At 36.4% G+C, this 22,552-nt stretch overlaps 2 protein-coding genes and 1 pseudogene across 7 annotated transcripts; all 3 read right to left on the reverse strand.

The window, feature by feature from the left end:
• Nucleotides 1-1,806: 1,806 nt before the first annotated feature.
• On the reverse strand, nucleotides 1,807-8,037 carry LOC122311057 (annotated as a pseudogene). The gene is made up of 6 exons (XR_006242727.1): nucleotides 7,418-8,037; nucleotides 5,417-6,072; nucleotides 3,005-3,256; nucleotides 2,770-2,884; nucleotides 2,218-2,334; nucleotides 1,807-2,098 (listed from the first exon to the last, which is right to left on the reverse strand). The product of XR_006242727.1 is annotated as a plastid division protein PDV2-like (transcript).
• Nucleotides 8,038-8,670: 633 nt separating this feature from the next.
• Nucleotides 8,671-14,489, reverse strand: LOC122311058. Of its 5 annotated transcripts, none has more exons than XM_043125409.1 (12): nucleotides 14,390-14,489; nucleotides 13,839-13,967; nucleotides 13,211-13,283; nucleotides 12,805-12,891; nucleotides 12,555-12,671; nucleotides 11,737-12,168; nucleotides 11,185-11,588; nucleotides 10,612-10,702; nucleotides 10,450-10,509; nucleotides 10,285-10,371; nucleotides 9,995-10,123; nucleotides 8,671-9,581 (listed from the first exon to the last, which is right to left on the reverse strand). In XM_043125409.1, exons 1-12 carry the CDS (start codon nucleotides 14,428-14,430, stop codon nucleotides 9,282-9,284), a joined length of 1,950 nt encoding a protein of 649 aa, XP_042981343.1. In that variant the 5' UTR covers nucleotides 14,431-14,489; the 3' UTR covers nucleotides 8,671-9,281. The 5 variants fall into 5 exon arrangements, with proteins under 5 accessions (XP_042981343.1, XP_042981342.1, XP_042981344.1 ...); XM_043125408.1 differs by having other exon boundaries at nucleotides 10,603-10,702; nucleotides 14,390-14,488; XM_043125410.1 differs by lacking the exon at nucleotides 14,390-14,489 and adding an exon at nucleotides 14,159-14,293 and having other exon boundaries at nucleotides 10,603-10,702.
• Nucleotides 14,490-17,786: 3,297 nt separating this feature from the next.
• On the reverse strand, nucleotides 17,787-21,388 carry LOC122311060 (probable hexosyltransferase MUCI70). Its single transcript, XM_043125418.1, has 6 exons — nucleotides 20,829-21,388; nucleotides 20,377-20,594; nucleotides 19,936-20,112; nucleotides 19,693-19,848; nucleotides 18,882-19,158; nucleotides 17,787-18,158 (listed from the first exon to the last, which is right to left on the reverse strand). Exons 1-6 carry the CDS (start codon nucleotides 21,184-21,186, stop codon nucleotides 17,926-17,928), a joined length of 1,419 nt encoding a protein of 472 aa, XP_042981352.1. The 5' UTR covers nucleotides 21,187-21,388; the 3' UTR covers nucleotides 17,787-17,925.
• Between the last annotated feature and the right edge of the window lie 1,164 nt (nucleotides 21,389-22,552).

Consider the following 22,552-nt stretch of genomic DNA (forward strand, 5'->3'; position numbering starts at 1 on the left):
CAATTATACTTACAACTAGATTTTTCCTTTAAATTTGAGTTTTATTATATACAAACAAAGTCGCGTACGAATCTGCATACTAATATTCATTCATGTTCACATAGGAGTTTTTCAAACTTGACAGGATCGGATTAATTTTTTATTTTGTTGTGCGAGTAAGTCTTCGCAAATTAGGATAATTTTTGGTCTTCTTCCTTCTATTATTTCTTGAAAACTTTGGAATTGGCGTTGCAAAGCCCGGTATGAAGACAAGATTTTTACTGTTTAGTCAGTTTGGCAAGTTATTAAATTTTGACTTCGTAGAATTATACATTTGATCATGAAAGTTTCTAAGCTTTCTACTCAGGATGTTGCTATTTTTAATAGACTTGAAATTCCAGTCTTAGCTCCTAAGCCTAAGCAAGTACATGTGGCGAGATGGTCTAGGCCTCAATTTGGTTGGGTGAAACTTAATACTGACGGTAGTAGTTTAAGTAATTCAGGACCGGCTGGTGTTGGGGTGTTATTCGTGATAATGGTGGCAAGCATTGTATGGCGTATTCTCTATCGTTGGGTCATAGTTCTAATAATTATGCGGAGTTACGTAGTGTGTTGGAAGGGGTTTGCAGGTGCTTTCACCTTGGGTTTTTTCACGTTGAGATTGAGACAGATTCTCAACTTCTTGTTAGTTGGATCACTAAAGGGTCTTGTAATATCTGGTACTTAGAGGATTTTTGAGATGAATTAAATACGTACCTTACGTGCATGGAGTATCGTATTCGCCATATTTTTTGTGAAGGAAATGCTGTGACTGATTTTTTTGCTAAGCGGGGTGCTAGGGGCTTAACCATGGACTGGACTGATGATGATGATATTCCTACTCAACTAAGAGGTCTTATTCGGATGGATATGCTTGGTCTTCCTTGTTTACGCATCTCATAGGTTTGATTTTGGTAAGTAGGTTTTTTCTCTATATTCTTGAATTACTATTATTATTTATAAATGCGGTTGGTTTTTTTTGCAAGTGCAGGTTTTTTCTTGTTTTGGTGTTTTGTCTTGGTCCTTGTATTGTTAACTTTAGTTAAGGTACTTTATTTGGTTGGTGTTTTTGGTTTTGGATACCTGGGTTGTATTTATTTCTTATTTATAAGACCAGGTGTTGAGTTTAATCCTCGATTTTTTTTCGTCATAAGTGAGGGCTATCAATAAAATTGGAGTACCGTCCTCTTTTTAAAAAAAAATCATATTTAAAATTTAAATTAACACTGTTTTTATTAAAATTTATTTTTTAACTAATCACATTAAATTAATATATATATTAGTGCGTAATTATACTTGTAACTAGATTTTTTCTATAAATTTTCGTTTTATTGCGAGACTAGATTTTTTCTATAAATTTTCGTTTTATTGCGAGACGGAACCATGTAGAAATCGCTTTAGTGGCAGCTGGGTCTGACAAGAGGCGAAGCTTTGCTTAAACAAATCAATTATGTTAATTGTTAAAGCTTTGGAATGAGAACGGCAAAAACGATATTATTATTAAGGAACCTTATCTTTATCTTCGCACTTTATGCGATATACCAAATACCAATGGCCTAAAAACCTTAATGGAAATGAACTTTGTCATGAGTGGGTGCATGTAGGTTCAAAAGAACATTCCAAAACCTTAAGCGTTTTCAAAGAAAAATGAATCTTAATAGGTGGTCGCAACTTGTAATTAATTTGATTTTCCATAAAATCTTGGTTAATTTATGATATGGGTCCTAACTCCTAATCCATTAAGCACCAAAGATTCTACCTAAATGCCAAAATACACACACGAGTAAATACATTTCACAAGTGTGAACTTGTAGTACTACTTAATTGATCATGTCCATAATAGCATACAATGTCCTCAAAATACACATGCGCGCATATTAAATCATTTCAAACACACATAGTTTCATATAAAGGGAAGAGATCATAATATATATAAGCTTATTTAAAAGGAAGGCTTCATTTCAGATTTGATAGCAGCAACCAACTGATCATAAGCTTCTCCCCACGCATTCTTCGTCTCCGGAGACCACATTTCGGGTACTGCTTCCTTTATAGTTTCGAGCAGCGCAAACTTTGTGACCTTCGGGGAACCATTTACAAAGACATGATCAGACGGTACTATATATATGGATACATACATAATTGGTTAACTATTTACTTAACAAAAATGGACTGATAAGAGACAAGAATTAATACTACCTCATAGTGTTCATCGACCACCCCATGTTCAAAGTGGACAGAGCCCATTTTTTTCAAGCTTGACTCTCTCAGAGTAACTTTGCCAGCTTTCCGCAGTTGCACTGCCGTTTCACAAGTCTGCAATACATGATGTACGAAATCAACCAAAAATAAATGTAATGCTAATTAGGCTTAAAAATCTTTTGGTAATTGATAAGATTAAGGCCACGTTTGGATTGTTGAGATAGTTAAATTAAGTTGTAAATAGTAATATTTTGTAAGTCTCGTTAAAATAGATTTAATTTTTTGTAAGTTGAGATAGATTTAACTATTAAAATATATAAAATATATTGAAATAAGTTCAATTATTTATGAAAATTTGAAAATTTAATAAATCTAATGATTTGAAATAGTTAAATTCAATAATAAAAAACACACCCAAGTGAATAATGGTTGCGTCACATTAAAAATTGAGCTTGGGCCTGCGAGAAAGTCCAAGAACTAATAGGACTGAGTGGAAATATCTTGCCAAACCTGGGTAATATAGACTGCCATGTGTGCAGGCTTGCTTACCATGAGAAAGACAGTCTTGGCATGGGACTTGAGCTTTGGGTTTCGTTCCACGGGAACATCTGAGTCTTTCAAGAATGAGAACAGCTTCTGAGCTGATGGAGCAATCTCAAATATCCTACAAAACTCAGACCAATGTGCAATTCATTCAATTCCCATTTGCTTAAACGGCTGTTGATATAAAACAATCATACGCTAAATCAAAATGAAAGAGAAGATACAACATGCGGTGTCTTACTTCAAGAAGAACTTGAGACCCAATTCCCCGGCATTCGGCTTCATTGCCGTCCATGACTTCACCACCAGAGCTTCTTGCTCTTCTGTGAATCCTCTTCCTTCCAAAGTGTTCATGGTCTTTGGTTATAAGCTCAAGCTGGCTTGAATGTGGCAGGGGCAGATTGTTTCTTTTGTCAACAATTAGCAGGACGTTTTGAAAATGGTGTTATCTGATATGGGATTTGGAGCAATCTTGGGTAACTTATAGTAAAAGCTCAATGAGGATGCTCGGCTCTTCAAGAGCTGAGGAGGTAGGAGATATTTTTTGGGGTCTATATTCTGCACGAAAACCGTCGGCAGCTTGTAGCGAGGCACATACGGTTTTGCTCTATGTGAGTTGAATTGACTTGATGTCGGCTTGACCATTAAGTTATTGTATTTACATCTGAATTGCCAGCACATAAGCCAATGTGTGCCCAAAAAGTGAAAACAAAATACCAGAGTAAATAATTCTGCAACAAAATGCCTAAGGCCAATAATTCGTGTACTTTTTGACCTAATAATTGAGAAGATGGCTTATTGAATAATGATATTTTTTATTCTGAGTTTTATTATTTTTAATTATATTAATTAGTAACCTATATTTCAAATAATCTTTTGCTTAAATTGTTAATCTATAAAACTACCACATTAAAAATAAGTAACATTATTTTGGCTTTGAGCGTTACTCTTCTCTTAATCATAGCATTGGCAATGGCCTAGTCATTGCTAAGTCCATAATTTAGCTAGAATATTAACTTTTAACTAGAACATAAACTTTTAGATAGATTAGTCCACATTGGACTAGTTATCTTAAAGTCTAAATAATAATAAAATATTATATATTTTAATAATATTTGAATTTTTTTTTAATATTTTACAAATACACTTCTCATATTAGTTAATAACTTTATTAAATAAATTTTTATTTAACTATTTAACTACAAATTTTTATTTTTCAACTATTTTTTTTCTCGATGTTATGTTGTAAAAAATAGTTGATATTTTTTTGTAAATATATATATGGCAACCGATGTCATGTTGACATTTTCATAATAAATATATCCCTGCTATGTTAGAAAATTGTAAAAAAAAAATTACAAAGATATCTCAAAAATATTACAAATAGTTAGAAATCTCAAACCAATAGAAAACCCATTCCCATAGCTTTATGTAAAGACCAAGATAGCCTCTCCCCAGATCAAAAACAGCTGAAACAAAGGCATCTTTACTTGAAGAGAATATAAAATCAAACTAGAGTCATCTTTAAAACGTGAAATGTGAGATGAAAGCAAACCAGAATATTAGAACACAAGCAGAATTCACAACATCCACCATGCAATGCAAAAGCTTCCTAAAAGAAAACAGTTGAAGATATGTAATTTTAGAATAAAATAATGTTTTGATGTTAAATAGGACCTCGCCATATATGAAGGAAGCGATGGACTTACTGTAGCAGAAAGCTTCAACTACTCTATTTTAGCCAGTCCAATGCGGAAGGTGGCTACAAAGTTTATATTTTGACTTTTGAGAAGTTTTAGCGAGACTAATGCGGATGCTCGATAAAAGCGAGATGAGATGGGATATGCATAAAAACATAATAATAATAAAAGCGCGATGGGATTTGTTATTTACCAAACGTCCAACGATAATACGATTGACCTTTCAACACTTCGTAGAGCCAATGTGTTTTTAGTATTAGTTTATTTTGCTCGTACAAAATCATCTGGGGTTTCCAAAACAATGGGCTTGTGTGGTTTCCAGGTGCAATCCCCCAAACAAAAACCAAGACAAATGTAATTTCCACGTCTCCATCTAGGGCAGACTCTTTACGGGCGTGCCATATTGTCATTGCATAAAGGATCCTTTATATAAGTAATCAGTGACATAGTCATTGCACTTGTCCAGAATCTTTTTGAGTAATCAGTGACATCATTATTATGAATGAGTAAAACCTCCTCCAAGGTGAAAGCAGACATGATAGTTGCCGCAATTCTCTAAGCAACTTAAAAGATTTAGAGCTCCTTTACTCGAACTTAAAGGATTTAGAGCTCCTTTACTCGAATTGAAGTACCCTGAAAGTTGAAGTACACAATAGGTCCCAAACCCCCGGGGATGTAGAATTTCGAACATATTAACTGAGACAACATCCAATGAAACATTGGCATTATTAAGTTACGAATACAAGCAAACCATCTGGATTTGGCTTGTGCAAGTCTAGGATCATTGGATTTGGAAATATGGGATCTTGCATTTTGCATCTTCCAAAGCACATGTCACCAAAAGAACAAAAAAGTGATGACTAACCGCAGGCCATTTAAAGAAAAACTCAACACACCATTTCAAAAGGAAATGAGATACACAAAAAGGAAAATGAAAACTAAACTAACCACACCCGTAGTTTACATCCGGTTTTGCAACCACCGATGAGAATGGTACTTCAACTCTTTCTTTAACAAGACACCGAGCTTCCCCATTTTCAACTACTAGGACTTTCCCAGGCGGGCACTGAGTACCAGATCTCCTTTCGTCAGCTGCTGGTTGCTGAGAGAGGCCGAAAACTTTGAAAAGGTTATCTGTTTTCACAAAATTAGGCCCAAAACCAGACATGCTTAATATAGATACCACACCAACAAGAGTAAGCACCGTCTTGCTTGCTGCACTAATGAAAAATCCCAACCCTTTCCTAGAACCTTGGGACCCGGTCCCAGTTTGCTTTTGACTTTTTTCTAACTCGCTGATATTCTTCTTCGCTTCATTTGTTGGATAACTGTTGATTGTTCCATTTCGTACAGGCTTAGATGTGGAAGGGTACTGTGGCAGGTAGCCATTCTCTAGGTGAAGGGAGTTTTTTGGAGGGCGGCTTGGATATGGAGGAAGCTGAAGATCATTGTTGTGTTCTACTGTTTCACAAGCAAACGCAGAAGCTTCATGTATTACTTCCAAATCCTTCCCTTCGTACTCCTTGAGCTTATCAAGTAACATCTTACGGCTATTTTCAATCTCAGCAAGGGCCACTTCTCTTTCATATCGTTGTTGTTGTTGCAAAGTCTAGGCATAAAAAAGAACCGTTAAAATCTCAAACAATTGTGAAGATCTACATGATGTACATATGCGAGTTAAATGAACTAGCGTTCAGTAAGGCTAGTAAGCCTGCCGATGTTGGCATCAAATGAAGCTAAGGAGGGGCAAATCACTAATGCTTACAATACGAAAAATTTGGCAGTACAAGGGTGATGAGGGGCAGGGAGTGGAAGAGATGGAGAATTTATGAATCACTGCTGCCAACAATTTGACAAGCTAATACACGTCTGTGTCAATTTCCATTGAGCAAGTATGCTTGGTCAAGTGCCCTTGTTAAAGTAGTATCAAAGTTGATCTGTAGGTTATTTTACCATAGTACCACAGGAACCTTCACCGAGTCACACTATACTTTTTGCTTCATTCAAAATAGTATTGAGAGGAAATCAGATCACATGATGAAATATCATGAAAATGGTATGCCATATAATTAGGTCATGCCCAGATGCCTGCATATTTAGATGTCTGTGTGCAGCATATGCATGGTCACGCACAATATACAACCCATGCCCTTGATGAAGTGTGACATTCAGCGCCAACGTTTGCAATTATAGGTTGTGTCCAAATATACTGGGCATCAAACTTGATAATTAATGGTAGTCATCGTACCAAAATATATAGGTAAGCAATTGACCATTAGCATTTTTCCTCTTCAGGTAATTCCCATTTTCTAGCTATAACTCAGATATCACCCCCAAAGAAAAAAAGGAACGTGGTGAAGGATGCATGTAAACTACCAGAAAAGAAATCCAAAGATCAAGTTGCAACTAGTTATCATAACTGAAAATTTTACAATTGGTATAAAAAAGAATGGTCTTGAAATCACTTTTGCATCATCTTTGTTATGGACGTTAGCCGTATCACATGGATGCGTTGAAGCCCTTGTAACCTGTCCATCTATAACTTAAACAATTATTAATAACCCGAAGTTTCTCATATTCGGAATTTCGAATAGGCTTTCTGGCGTGCACAATTAAGATTCCACATAAAGATTGGGCTTATGAGCCAGAACATTTCTTTGATGACCTAGTTTCACATGTACTTTAGCATTGATCTTAACCAAAACCGTCCAAGATTTTTCATTTTCTTGTGTGGTTCTTGAGTCATCAAATGGAGACTAGGAAAGAGAGAGGCTAGTACTATTACTAAGGCGGACAAACGAAATGATTTAACTCCATTTCGCGCACAGCCTAAGTCACAATCATCAAACAAGTTAACCCCAAGAATCAGAGTAATTTCAAAAGCAAGCAATCCAAATTTGGGGTTTTAATAGAAAAACCCTAATAAAGAAAAAAGGAGGTGTGAGGCCAAAAACCTGCAAGGAAGAGAGCTGAGTCTCGAGGGATTGGAGGGCATCGGAAATGTTCAAAAGTCTTTCCATTTCTTCTTCTTCCTCCTCTTCCTCTTCTTCTTCTTGTCCTTCTCCTCCTCCTTGTTTCTTTCCATCTTCTTGTTCAGGGCCATGGCTTGGAGTAGAGGTAGCCTTGTGGATGCAATTGCTGATTTTGAATCGAAGCTCTGTGGCTCTAGCCAGTACCAACCCAATTCCCTCTTCCTCCATATATCTCTGTCCCAGTGAGCGTTCTGCGTGTAGGGGTTCGTGGCGATTTCGAGGGGGGTTTGAATTGCAATGAATGCGGTTTCAGTTGGGGAAAGAGTTTTGCAGAACCGCCAAAATAGCTTTTTTGTTCTGTTTGCGAGTGTCTGTTCACTGAGAATTTAAGTGATTGTGGTGCTCTCCGAGCAGATAGATTTTCTTCCCACTCCACATTTTCTTTCTTTTCGTCAAAATCTCCCCAAAAAGTCCTGCACACACATTTTTCCACCCAATTTCTCACCTGTGAATTAAATTCTGATCTCTCTGTCTTTTCCTGCTGATTATGAACCATAAATCGTGCTTCTCGTGTTTCGGTGCCTAAAAATGGACTGGACTGGAGGATCTGATCAAGTATTTGAATGACCCACCCCTAAATTTATATATATATATATATATATATATATCTCAAATTGCTATATAATTTACAATTATTTTTTAAATTATTGATTTTGACAATCACCTCAATAAATTGTCAAAATATTACAATAACCAATTCGTGGAAAATTTAGCATAAACTACCCATGATAAAAATTTCGAAAAATAAAAAAGAATAAAAAAAATTAATGAAAATGATAAAAAAAAAAAAAAAAAAAAAAAAGTATCACTATAAAAAATTAGAAAACCAAAAAAGCATTAATAATTTTCTTTCCAAACTCAAAGAATAAAAAAAATTGAAGTAAGCCACCATAAAATGGCAAGATTTCGAAACAGTTGGCAAGAGAAGTTCTAAATATTAAAGAAGTCGGTATGAACAGCACAAGAACAGTTACCACTTTTTTTTCCCCCCCCCTCTCTCTCTCCCGTGTACTACCTTTGTAAGGATCATGATTCTTAATCTGTACATACATCTCATCCGTGGGATCATTCTCATACTTGTCTTTAGGAAATGAGGGATGGTATGTTATTTGACCAAAAACCATTGTCGATTTCTCTGTGACATTCAGTGGTTTTGACAAATAGCCGACAACAAATGAAGAGAATATTAAGACAGCATCATAATACCTTTTTGAACACTAATACAAATACTATACATTACAAGATCCAGCCAAATAGGAATAATATTACACCAACCGCATGCTGCCATTCTATCAACCTATCTCTTGCTACTGTCATTCGTTTTTACATAAAAACCTATCAACGAAATCGGCAAGACGACTGGGAATGACAGCCGAATCACAACCTCACCACTCAAACAAGATGGTGATCAAACGAGCTCAAGCTTACAAGGGCAGAACTTGTCATTGGTCTTATAAAGGGGAGCTTTCTCATCTGTCTCTCTTCTGATTTAAAGCAGCCACTTGACTTAATGCATTTCAATATATTCTCAAGCTCAACAATCTTGAAATTCTTTGATCATCAATATTGTTGCAGAAAAAGATATCTACAATACTTTGGTAGTACATTGCTCAACTTTGGTACTAGTCTAGTTTCTCTTGAGAAAGTTCAGTTATGATTCATCTGTCATTCTCAACTTCTAGGCTGGCTGCACTTTCTCACACATAGCAGAAAGAGGATAGCAATGGCTGAAGCCAATAAAATGGCATGCCCCATGCTACTGAGCACTTATTAAGCAATGAGATTATTAAGCTAATTCTTTTGAAAGCATGTAGCGGAAAGTAAAGTTGTGAGGCATCCACTCAATTCCCTTCCAGGTTCTTTTGTGCCGACACTGCCGAATGCTCTTCCTCCGAGTATCAGGTATGAAATGCTCAACCATCTGCACCAAATCAGCCGAGCACAAACCTGAATCCTTGGCAAAAGACTCCACAATCTTTGGTAGAAGGATTTTCTGGTCTTTACGTATGCTGAAAGTTGATTGAATGTACTCTTCTTTTGCAGCCTCCAGCTCCTCAAATACTCTCTTGGATGTGTATATACGGACCTAAGTAAATGATAATCAATGAGAAAGATCCAGGGATAAAATTGAACAGTCCAAGTGTTTTTTATAAAATGCCAGCCATCTTAGACCCCATACTCTGGTCCAGCTTGGATCAATTATAGTTGCTGTATTGGCTGTAAAGTGAATGAATGTCAAACTACTTGAACCGTCAAGGTGTCTCATTTAGACAAGAAGTTAACATTCAGCAACGCGTGGATTTATATGAGGTATTATTTCAGCTTAGACATGTGAATTATGAATTTGCAGCTGCAGGAGTAATTCACCAATTGGGAGCAAAATTTCTCTCAGCATCAGATTGGTTCATTCAGAATCAACCTCAAGAATGATTTGTTTGCAATTAAAGCAGTTTCCAAGGATACATTTATCTAACAAGTACAGTAAGTATATGGGCGTACCGCAGGATCAGAATAGCTGCCAGCACAAAGTGCGAAATGTAGAAGAGGTTCAGGTTGCTCAATGGCATATGCTTTTCGTGCATCTCCAAACTTGAATTTAGTCCTCGAGGAAAATAATAGCCACAACCACTGAGAGAAAATTTGAATTAAATCAGTCTCAACTGAGCAAGTAGAGAAATTTCCAACCTTAAATCAATAGCAAAATGTTGAGACTAACAACTGATTCCTACCACATAAACAGGATTATATAATGTAAAAGAAGTACAAAATGATTAAGGAATGGAATTTACTTGTCCTGGACGAGGCAATCTACAGCCCAGGATAGAGCTCTGTATCATGTCTACACTGATGGTGTGACCCCCAACATTATATGCAGCCTGCATCATGCACAAGCTCATGTGAACAAACTGTAAACCATTATTTTATTCAGAAATTATCAGGGAAGTGCTGTGAACCTTGAGTAGTAAAGAAATTCTCTTAAGATTGTTCTGTGGAATTCCATAAACCAAAAATGCCTGCAAGACAACAGACAACAAAATTCATTGGATATGCTTCCAGGCTTGAAAGCAAAATAATGAAAGCAAAGCAAAAACAGTAACGACTTTTACATGCATTACTAGTGCATTGTGGATATTAATCCAAAAGGCCAGCTTCTGCTCCTGTTTCATCTTTCTAGGATCAATTTCTTCCAACCGAGAAACAAGTGACCTGCAAGGGAATAATTTTCACTTTTTAATGTCATATGTATTTGCGACATGGTCATTACAAGAACAAGTTTCTTATGCCTGAAAGTCATACTTTATTACACTTCACACAAAAATATCAAAACAAAATCCTATTTCCATTTCATGTGGCAGTGAATTCTCTGAGCACTTGTTATAAGAGGCCATATTAGAAACTATGAAAAAAACCAAGGCACCAATTTTTAATCAGAAAGTCTAAACATAAAAGCACACTATGAAAATTGTATATTCAGCCAATAATTTTACATCACAACTGTAGCATATTGGCCCACAGCGCCAGGTATATCCATGATACTCCATCTTGTGTTCATAACAAATTTGATCACCGAATTCTGATTCCTTTTTTATGTTGTTTTCTCAGCAGATGGAGCATATAGGAAGTGAAATCCACTGAAAAGTGGCAAAATAGAATGACACAAGGTTTTGAGTGAGAGGGAGAAGGCTCACCTAAATTTTCGTAGCATATATTCTGTTTCTTTTAATTTCCCACTCTCTCTACATATTAATTGCACCTTTACCATGGTGCAGTAAGGTCCACTGAATTCTTTTGATCCATCAAAGTGGAAAGGGTTATCAAAGTACGAATTGAATGAAGATAATTTCTTGCACTGCGAGCTCCACTTATCACTCTGACCTTGTGAAGAATGCTGGTACAGTGATTCTGAAAATGCAACAGGTGAAGAAGGGTAATCATTGTTTGTGAAAGGTGGGTCTGCAAGTTCGCAATATATAGCTGAAATGCACTTAATCAACTCCTCAGAAAGGCAGTTTGGAGTCTCTGGAATATCATTGGAGAAACATGTCCCGAGATGCTCTGCCAGACTTAAGTTTGAAGAGGCAGTCTGGGCTTGCTGAAGAGAGAACATTGAAGCCATAGATTAGTTACACCGATATATTGTCATTAAAGCCAACTAGAAGCAGGAATATTACCAGGAAATGTCCTAGGAAAACGCTAATGTTCCCTTGAGGGGGGATACTAATATCCACATTTAAAGTTACCTCCAGCATTGACAAAGGTAGAGAATGGTACGAGTCTACAGCTTTAGTTGGAAATTTTGCTGGTGAAGTTCTAGTTAAACAAGCTGAATGCTGAGAAAGCAATGAGTGGCTGCGATGAATGCTAGAATCCAGTAGCATCCGTGTTCCCCAAATGTCATTGCCTGCATCTGGTGGTTTAGCAATTGAATTCCGAGGAAACTTAAGATGACTGGAGTGGATGATTGAATCGTCTTTCTCTGACATAATATCATATCCAGCCACTTCAATAATTTCGTCGTGCATGACTGAAGTCGATTTAGACCTTCCCTCCATGTTGGATGGATTTGATTGTTGTTGATTAAATTTTTTCCGATACATACAAAGAAGATATTGTTCCAAATATTCGACTTCCAATTCTAAGACTGCAATTTCCTTTATCAGTTCTTGGGCAGGCTGAATTCAAGCAAAAGGAATATCAAGCATTTGTGAAAAGCAAAATCAGCAAGTAGTATGGCACATATTCAGTTCAATGGATTATTCTTCTGCACATATCACTAGTAAAGGAAGATAGAGGAAATGTTTATAGATTGTCTGGTATTTAAAGGAGGGAAATACTCTAACCACAAAGAGATTACACAAAAGCAATCCCACAAACTGACATGGCTTGATATGGTTTGTCAAATTATAAAGTTATGTTTATTGTAAAGTAGATCTAACGGATCAAATGAAACAACGTCATTTTGTGAGATTGTTTTTATGTAATTCCTTTGTGGATGTAGCAGTACTTAAAGTATGTGACATGCATCGTAGGAAGTAGACATTTTACAAAGAGAACTTACCTCAGGGATTGAGTTTTCTTTAGTAGCATCATATGAGAGAGGCCAATGACTTAATGCCTTCTCTAATGCACGACGTGTGACACATTGGTCCCGTAATTGTCTTTGAAGCTGTAGAACCTGTAGAAGATACAAAGTGAATGTACTGTAAATTACTAAATGCATTTTAATTACAAGAACTCGTTCTATTGTTCAGGCCTGAACCTTGACAAAGTTACACAGCCTCAGAACTCAGAAATTTTGAAATTTATACCTCTTGTTTCAAAGAACTTTGAATGTCAGTGTTCATAGTTTGCCTCTTCTTGGCTTGAATACAGGCTGTAGGTTTTCCCAAGTCCTCCTGGGAAAAAACAGGGTAAATATATAAAAACAATTAGATAGACCAAACTTGAAAAGTGAGAAGAGCATTTATTCTGATTTTTGAATGATTGCTTATTACCAAAATCTAGTATGACTTCTCTTTTTTGCAGATATTTTCAAAAGTAGTTCGTATAAGGTAATAAAAGAAGTAGCCACTGCATTGTACTCAGGGTTGTTGTTTAGGGGACATTAAAATATGAAGAGAGAAATAGTTTTCTGACTTTAACAAGGAAAACCTTCAGCAAAATGTTATTGCATTGGTGAAGTAAGAGCACGAAACAGATAATTGAGTTTCTTACCATGTTAACTTGATAAGGGGATTCGAGGATACTTTCTAATCTATCTGCCTTGAATTTTCTTTTAATTGGATCACTGTCAATGTAAAAGAAAAGAGATATAGTCACAATGGAACACAGGAAAAGACATTATGGAAGTTTAAGCAGATATATTCTATTCGAATTTACTTGCTACTGGAATGCAAGGACGACCCAAAATTTTTGAGTCTACAATCTCTACCTTCTGATTCAGTAATGCATTCTATCGCCATAACTTAAAAAAATTTAAAAAAAAAAATTCTTGCTGTGGTTGACTCGTATATATAGTCATAATAAAAGTAGTTCAAACTTCTTGTACGGGAAGAAGCTCAGGTTTTCACTTCCAGGAAAATCCAGCTTTACTTTCAAGATTACATTCATACAGCACAGAGAAGATCAAAGAGGCAAAGTATCAGGCAGCGAATGGGATTAGCAGCTAAAACATGGGAAAACAAGAATTGCCACAGCACTCTTGTTTGCCACAGCGCTTGAGCCTACACACGGAAACCATTTTAGTTTGTTTTCCCGTTCAAGAAAACCATGGCTTGACAAGGGATTAGGATTAAATGAAAGAACTAAATAAAAATGTTATCTTTGCTGAATATAGAGCTACCTTGCGGAACGCTTGTGTCTTGAAATTTTTTCTTCCATGAAGTTGAATGGCTTCAAACTAGAACCCCGCCACTCTGTTTCATGCATAGTAGTATCGGAATTGGCTCCAATCCCACGGTTAAAAGATTCCCTGAAACAACATTAATTGCAGCAAACATAACCATTAGATATGGACGATTGCCTCAGCAGGGAAGCGAACAGGGTTACGAATACATCCAAGGAACATTAATTGTAACACAGCAAAAACCCAATTCAAAAGCAACAGAACACACACTGAGAGAAAAAAGAACGCACACTGAGAGAATGAGACTGACTACTCACGGAGATGTGTATTTTTTTTTAAGAAAGTTGAACAAAATTTAGTGGTGCTACGACCGAGTTTTCGGCTATATATAATTCAAAACCAGAAACCCCGTTAATTTGTCATTTCGATACAAGAGAACTAAGGAAATAGTGCAAGGATAACGTGCTAAAGTATATGTGCTATACAGTACAAAGTACCCTAAAAGGTGGTCATTTTTTTGACTAGTCCCTTGTCTAAGAAAGTTATACCACTTTGAAGCTTTAGCAATGGTGGGCTTTTTGCATTGCATTAAAAGAAGTTAGCCTGTTCGTGGCGTTTGATTGAAGACGGATGTGTAAAAGTAGAACTCAGCCATTTTAAATAGGAACAAAGAGACGACAACGGTTTGGTGCAAACGAGATATATATATATATATATATATATTATTATTATATATATAAGGAGATCGTGGCACATGGACCTTCTTACAGTCGAAAGTAAAAAGAAAAGTACACTCGGTATGGTTGTTGTAACGTGTGACTTATGTGAAAACATAATTAAAAAAAATCCAAAAATAAAAACCCAATATGAATAGAATAAAAGATCGAAACCCACTTGGCCGATTTTTTTAGTTAAATACAAAAATGTTCCTTGTGTGAGCATGATTTTAGCTGCCCATTTCTTTGATGAGAGGAACACTTGCATGAATTTTATTTCATTGTGAAAGTGGTATTCCAACAAAGATGAACAACATTATAGGCCTAATTTTTCATAGTTCGAAGTACACTAAAATCGTCAAGTTATGGACATTTCAATATATACTAGTTTATCATCTCGATTCGAGATATCTCACGTCCATTTCCATTCTTTGGTTATTTTCTCAGTATTTTCGGTGCTGCATAGAAAATGAGAGTTGCTGACAAGACTGGAAGGAGGATTATATTGGCGTTGGTCCCTAAGCCTGAAAGGGAAGCACTTTGAAAAAGGAAGGCAGCCTCAAAAGGGCTGAAAGGTGAATGGGAAAGTTAAAACAGTGTCTGATTGACATTAAATGACTTGTTTGGTGGGCTTTCCATTGTCTAATCCCTCTGGGGAAGCAACTAGGATACAACCAATTTGTCCAGTCAAAAAACTTGCTGAAGAAAAAGGTTCTTGCCTTTTTTTTGGATGCGGTGCTATTCATATATACATATATAGATAGGGAAGAAAGGGGAACCTGCAAAATTTTTCAGAGCAGATTGCTGACAAATGACACGTGTAGAGTTGACATTTCGTGCAAGACGGCCGGTTATGCTGTGGCCAATACAATTAGGGTACATGTAAAGGAAGGATCAACGAGACCAAAGTTGGAAGCATTCATAGTTTAATATTTGGACTAAACAATTTTCCTCTTGCTCTTGCATAATTTGAAATAGTTCTTGATACGTCTCATATCATTAGAATTCGATGCTTGCTGTAGAAATTACCCAGATGGGGGAGGTCATTATCAACACAAGACATACATCCTCCTTGAAGATTTTGGTAATAGGGGGTTTGGGATTTGAGCGCATTGTGTCTCCTACTAGTGATTTGGCCCTTGGGTGTTGTTTTTCAAAAATGATTTGTCTGCATTTTTTTAATTTTTGTCCTTCTCTCAGCAGTGCTTCTGGGATGTTCCTGTATGAGGCATTCTCTGTAGTCTCTAATGTTTATCAATTCTCTCTACTCTCTAATGTTTCTCAATTCTCAGAACAAGCTTGTGATCTTCGATTCTTCTATTTTATCTATTGTTTCCTCTTTATTATTTAAACATAAAGAAGACGATATATGATACAGCTGTATCTTGCCCTGATGATAAGCCACAGTGATAGAGCAACCCCTTCAAAAGAAAACCAATTCATATAAATATATATATATATATATATATATATATATATTATTGTCATTTTTTTAGGCTTTATGGGTCGAAGCGTAAGTATATGGTTGCTATTAAATGGAGGCAGTTAACTATGTTTCAAGAAGATTCTAGTTTGGATTCGGGCTGATGGTCAACTTGGAAAAATCCGTACTGGTACAGGGGGATCAAAACAAAATAGAAATAGAAATCCCAACAATGTTTGGTTTTCATTTATCGATGTCAATAAAAAAGGGTAAATGAAAAAACAAACATTTTCGTTCTCGAGCAAGTCAAAGTCGCCAATTTTCAAAGAAACTGACAGACATGCTTGCGGTTTATTAAAAATATGGTGCTTCGATTATGGCTTTGGATACTTGAAAACTAAAAACTAAAGAAAGAGTTTGTACAAAGACCAATGTCATTAGAATGAGTGCAAGAGATAACTACGAGAAAAAAGGTAAAACTTAGAAAGATGCATTTTGTCATTATCTGTTGTTGTAAAATGTATTGAAATCGGCCACAACCTTTTGTTTAAGCATTGGCATCGTTTTCAATTTTCCTGCTAATTAGATGATCTAAAATGGTCTAAACTCCAAGAGAAAAAAATGGGTTCTCTTTTCTTGAGTGTGCTGGAACCTAATACATGCACAAACCCATCGCATTCTTTAACACATGATTGAAATGATAAAGGGAAACATCCCGACTTCAAACTCCATCATTAGAAGTTCATGTTTCTAAATAAGACAGAAGAAGTACGTCATACAAAACATAATCTAGGAAGGGGAGCTCCACTTTGGTAACACAGCTAGCCTGCATTAAAAAAATATGCATTCAACTTGTTATTAAACCATCCATGTTCGCAGACCCCGAAACTAAGTGAAGTTTCTCTCAACTAATGGAAAGGAATCTTTTCTTGGAGAGAGAGAGAGAGAGGATCTGTAGGGAATCAAAACCCAGATGAGAAGCACATGAAAGGTGAACTTTCCAAAGGCATTGCAGCAGATAGTCAATGCAAATGATGAGAGCAAAAAGGCATCTAACTGTCTGTAAATCGAATCGTCGCGATAATTGTGAGTAAGGTATTCGTGCAATTTGAACAGGCAAAAACACACATAGATTGATTGGTACAACTAGCTGTCAAATGCTAAAATTTCAGGTCGATATTATTAGCGTTCCAAGAGCACTGAACCCATTACAATTCAATTAGCATATCGGGATAAAAAGCCATCTACATAACGAATATGATCTTGCCATAGCCCACCCATTTGCTTTGGAATAAAATAAGCCTTTGCATGTATACCCCAACTCATTGAGCGTCCTCTGTTCCGTACCATTCACGACAGGAAGCTAAACAGGGAAGGCTTGGTTGGTGGCTTTAACTGGAAAGTGCTGGAGGGTTATAGAGTCGTATCATGGACAGAACCAAACTTTCGCTTGAGATTATATCTCTTGTACCATATCATGCACTTCTTCTAGGGCTTCCTCTTCCCATTCATATTTCAGACTGAGAAAAGGGTTTTTTGGTTTTTTGGTTCCTATGTTTAGTTTCTCTCTCTCGGGAGCCAATCTCAGCTCCTAAATCATTAGCTCCTTTCCTTCTGGCTCCTAGCGATTTGAATCTTTCTGATTGTCTCAAATCTCAAACTACAAATGGCAGGGCGTAGATTACTACTGGTTGCAGGCTCACTCCCAAACGTAGCCAGTTCGATTTACCTTAATTCAACAGACTTAAACGTAGCTTTAATACCCCCACCCCCGAGCGACACAAAAAAATTTGAAGGCCATGAAAATAACTAAACCAGAAAAGTGGAACATTGAAGATACATGTGTTTAACTTTATTCAGTGATACAATTATCAACAAATTGCTCAAAATGTAGAGCCTAGTTAAACAAATGGAAATTACAGATTAACCTTCTCAAGAGGAAATATCAAATTATTTGAGTTCTAGCTTTGCGAGTATGGCCCATGCTATTCACCATATCCTTACGGGTGCAGACAGGGAACATATTTACATTCTTCAGCACTCTTAGCTGCCTCAGCACATAAGGGAAGCTGAGTTGGTCACGTGAAGTAAAACGAACCACCTCATTAAACCAGAGGCACATAAAAATATTTGTCAAAGGTGTGTGCTCCCTCACAATTACAGAAGCTTCAGCTAAAGCTGTGCATAAAACAATGTTAGGATCAGCTCACATAAAAATGGATACATTTGATTCGTAATGAAATGTGAATTAATTAAACATCTCATCCCTTTCATGTGTTTAAGATAATAGTAAGGTCCAAAATGCCCAATCTTTGTTAAACTATTTTTTCAGTATTTTCGCTGTTGACTGGCTTTCTTTCATAAACATTAAAATTTCAGAAAATCTTAAACCTACCCCCTCTTGAGCTCAAACACGCACATCACCACCTTCCAATAACAATCTTTCGACCAATTGTCAATCGATTGCCACACCCCCTTTCACTACAAATTCCAACTGCATTCATCTAGTCCAATAAAATTCCACTCGGAGACAACCCTTCTAGTGAAACTTCAAGAACAAAGATTGAGGTAGTATAAAGAGGGGAGTTGTCACAGCAGTAACAATTAGACAGAGGTTGCGAAGTTAATATGAAAGGACAAGGAGGATAATAAATGGAGTGAAGTTTATATATATATATATATATAGGTCTAAATGGAGTGAAGTTTAGAAGATAAAATGACAGATTTCCTATTTATCGCAGAAACTAAAGCTTTTTACATCAAGAATTGCCTGGAGCAACTGGACAAGGTTGTCCGAAGATTGATTTAGAACCATAGTGGTATAGCAATTTTAACTAGAGAATTTTTTTATTTTTTTAAATCTTGGCAGGAAAAGAAACTGGACTAGAAATAGAAGCACACCTTTCTTTCCATTGAACCTTTTTTCATCAGGAAAGCCATCGTGATGGTACTGAGACAGCTGCACCTCAACTTCTTCTGGGGTGGCTTTGTGTTTCTTGACCACAGCCTTGCCTTCATCATAGATACTACTGCGAGCTCCATGTTCTGAAATTGCTAGCACACAATTCGTACGCCAAAGAAGTGCTTCCAAGACACCCAAGGGATCTCTCCGAAACTGAGACTTTGAATCCACCCAAATTGAATACCTAGCTTGAGGAAATAACCGATGCCCTAACATCTGTTTTAAAAAAGTGAAAAAATAACAATATAAATATAGAGGTTAATATATATCATTCTCAAAAAGATTTAATTTTGCTTTAAAAATACGATATTAACTTTAATTGTCTGCTTTGTAACTAACACAACACCTAAAAAGTTAGTCATACATGCCTATCATGCATAAATAAAGAAAAGGGAAAATTGAAAGAATTGACATAGTCACATAAACAATTAAATTGACAACCAATGAGACTTCAGGATAGAAGCAAAATCTGCACAACTTGATAACCCACCATATGAACTTTTTTTTTTTTTTTTTATAAGTACCCACCATATGAACTTAACAGCATGTCACTAAATATCAATTCAGTAATTTCAATATTAGGACTATACATTCCAAAGGACAGCACCTAGCTGCTAAAGATAATGATTTAGATCTTTATTCCCAGAGTCAAACATGAGGCACCTTAAGGAAGCATTATCTTGAAAAATAAAAAAATATGATAAGACGTCCAAGAATCTAAACCTGAACAGAAGATCTGCCTTATTTTACCTTTGGGATTTTACCATTCAACCGTTGGTCCATAAAAGGGAGCTGCCTAACAACCACAATTCGCCATTTACCAATCATACGGTCCTCACCAATTATATGCCCCTCTGACTCCTGAGTTATGCGTGTAATTTCATCCCAAAATGCTACATAGCAAACCTGCATAACAAAGTTTGGAGAAATCATGCATGTAAATTCAAATTCAAAACTAAAATCATGTCTGACTTTTTCATTCAGGGTAATAACCTTTCTAAGTGATGTCTCTGACATTCCAATAGGTTGATATAAATTATCTCCACCACCAAATGCACAGGTAGACACTACAACTTCACAACTTTGCATGTACCTCTTGTCCTCGTCAGTTATCTTAAACCCCCCATTTTCACTATAGAACCCACAATGCACCACCGCAGTTTCATTCACCTGAAACATTCATTTACATAGTATAAGTCTATAGCCAATAAACAAACTAGGCAAGCAAAATCTTGGGCATGGCCACACCAAGCACCTAAAGAGGCAAAAACTTCTGAAATAAGCGAAACCAAATTTTCCGGTCAAATATTGTTTTTATTAGAATAGCTCCAACTAAATCCAGCAATATATATTTTGCTGCATTAAAATACCAAAGATAAAATATACACCATTCAATTCTAGACCGGTAATGGAAGAACAATATCGACTTATAACCTTATAGCTCTGCTCCCTCTCAAGAATTGTTTGGTATCCGGTAAACAAATTAAATCGCGTAGCATTAGTATGATGCTGAATAAGGTCAGCGTTGCCGTGAATGTTAGCTCCGTCAGTCTCCGAGACGTACTCTATTCTATCAATAGGAAAACTTGATGATTGAACAGAAGGAATTTCCAGACGTTCAAGCTCCTCTGGTGGCAAAATCTTTAAGCAACCTGGTATAATGAAGGAAATAAAAAATTAAAGATAAAGTTTTTACTAACATTGACCTCCCACCCAGAAGAAAATGTAGACCATTCTCTCAGCTTCCTAACTCAAAACCACGTTGAAATTCTCAAATTTTCCAAACCTTATTCCCCTTTCTTTTTCCCCACATTTTGCTGAGCGACCAAACGGATCAAAATTAGTTATGAAAAATCTGCAAAGGTAACATACTGAGCAGCACTTACGCTCTCTGCCTCCATGAACAGCACGCGTCCTCGGGTCCGACCGGTTCAAGTTCCCAACTGAAACCTTCCTCCCGAAATTCGGGACCAATGTAACCGATGGATCCGGTTGTTTCTCGAAAACCCTCGACACCTCGAAGAGGAGCAGCCCAATTGCAGGCACGAACAGAATGATGGGCCACCATCTGACCACTTTCCTCAGAGCCCTGACGAGGAGATCTTTCTTCGTCTTGCTCCGAGAGCTTAGGTAATACTGTTTACGGCGCTTTCGTCGGGCCCGGAGGAGACGAGAGCGGTCGTCAGACTCCTCGTCTGATACCGTGATCGATATAGTGGAGTGGTTGACCGTGGAGGATGACATCGGCGGTGGCGGGAAACAACGGTCATGGAGACCTTGGAAGGGAGTGGCCTCGGTGGTGGTGACGGCAGCGGCAGCTTGTGCTGCAATCAGAATGGTCGTGGTTTGAAGTTAGAACGGTATCGTTTTCGGATTTGCACGGGGCAGAGATAGTACCTATGCCTTCAATCAATTAACCAAGTCCGGTCCGTATCGGATACGAAAACTTATTAATTCGATTATTATTATTATTATTTACAGAGTGCGGGTTTCTAATATGCTTTCGTTTGGAAATTAGGATTTATGCAATTTGGTCTAAAATATTTTATAATTCGATTAACCTTGAGGCCCGGTTTCAGGTTTGGTTAATCTTTTATCACATCCGGAGCTGTAAGGATGAGATCAACTAGCTAACCAAACCACATTTCAGTATTTCATTTCTAAGTTTGAAAAATATCCATTGAAATAAATAATAAGTAAACAGTACAAAATTGATATAAACAATAAGTAAACAGTATAAAATAGTAAATAAACAGTGCAAAACCGACAGAAACAGTAAGTGAACAATGTAAAATCAAAAGCGAACGAATCATCTCCAAATCGTGAAACCCATATCTTTATCAAATCTCCAAAAATAAAAATTATATCATCTTATTATCTAAATACACTCTTTTTTTACAAACTATTTCATCTCATCTTAACTTAAAAATTTCGCTACTATTCAAAATATCTCATCTCATCTTACTTAAACTAAGTAACTAAACGAGGTCTAAAATGTCGAGTGTTGGAAATTTTATGCATTGAGTTCGAGTTATAAGTTTGACACTTTTATTTAAATAAATTATAAAAAAATCAAAATAATAACAAAATCTTGTCATTAAGAAAATAATTCCCTTCAATAATATATTGGTGTGGTCAAAAAATAAACACAGAATAGAGATGTTTTGGATTTGTGTCGGGTTCACAAATCCCATAAAAATTTAATAGGTCCCAAGTTGAATTGATGGGTTAATTACATGCATGCTCCTCAAAACAACTAAACGACATATGTAAACTGCAGTGCCTAATTGTAAAGAGTAATAATTTATATAAGTATCAAATATACAAGTGTCGTACGGTAAACTTGCACACTTTGAACTTATACCTAGCATTACTCATTGTGAGATACGCTATATCCAAAATAAAAAGTATCTATACAATCTTAAAGTGTGCAAAAAAATAAAACAGAGATGAGAACCAAATAGGATTAAAACTCCCATAAATACATACATAACCTCATCTGAGTCTGTTGGCAAAACTCCCTCCATTCTGTCGGACTTGAATAAAGTAAATACATACACACAGACTCTCATAACAGACATTTGATACCATTCAAAGGCAAACTGATTTA

Source organism: Carya illinoinensis, chromosome 5 (genome assembly GCF_018687715.1).
Source record: "Carya illinoinensis cultivar Pawnee chromosome 5, C.illinoinensisPawnee_v1, whole genome shotgun sequence".
Lineage (NCBI taxonomy): Eukaryota > Viridiplantae > Streptophyta > Magnoliopsida > Fagales > Juglandaceae > Carya > Carya illinoinensis.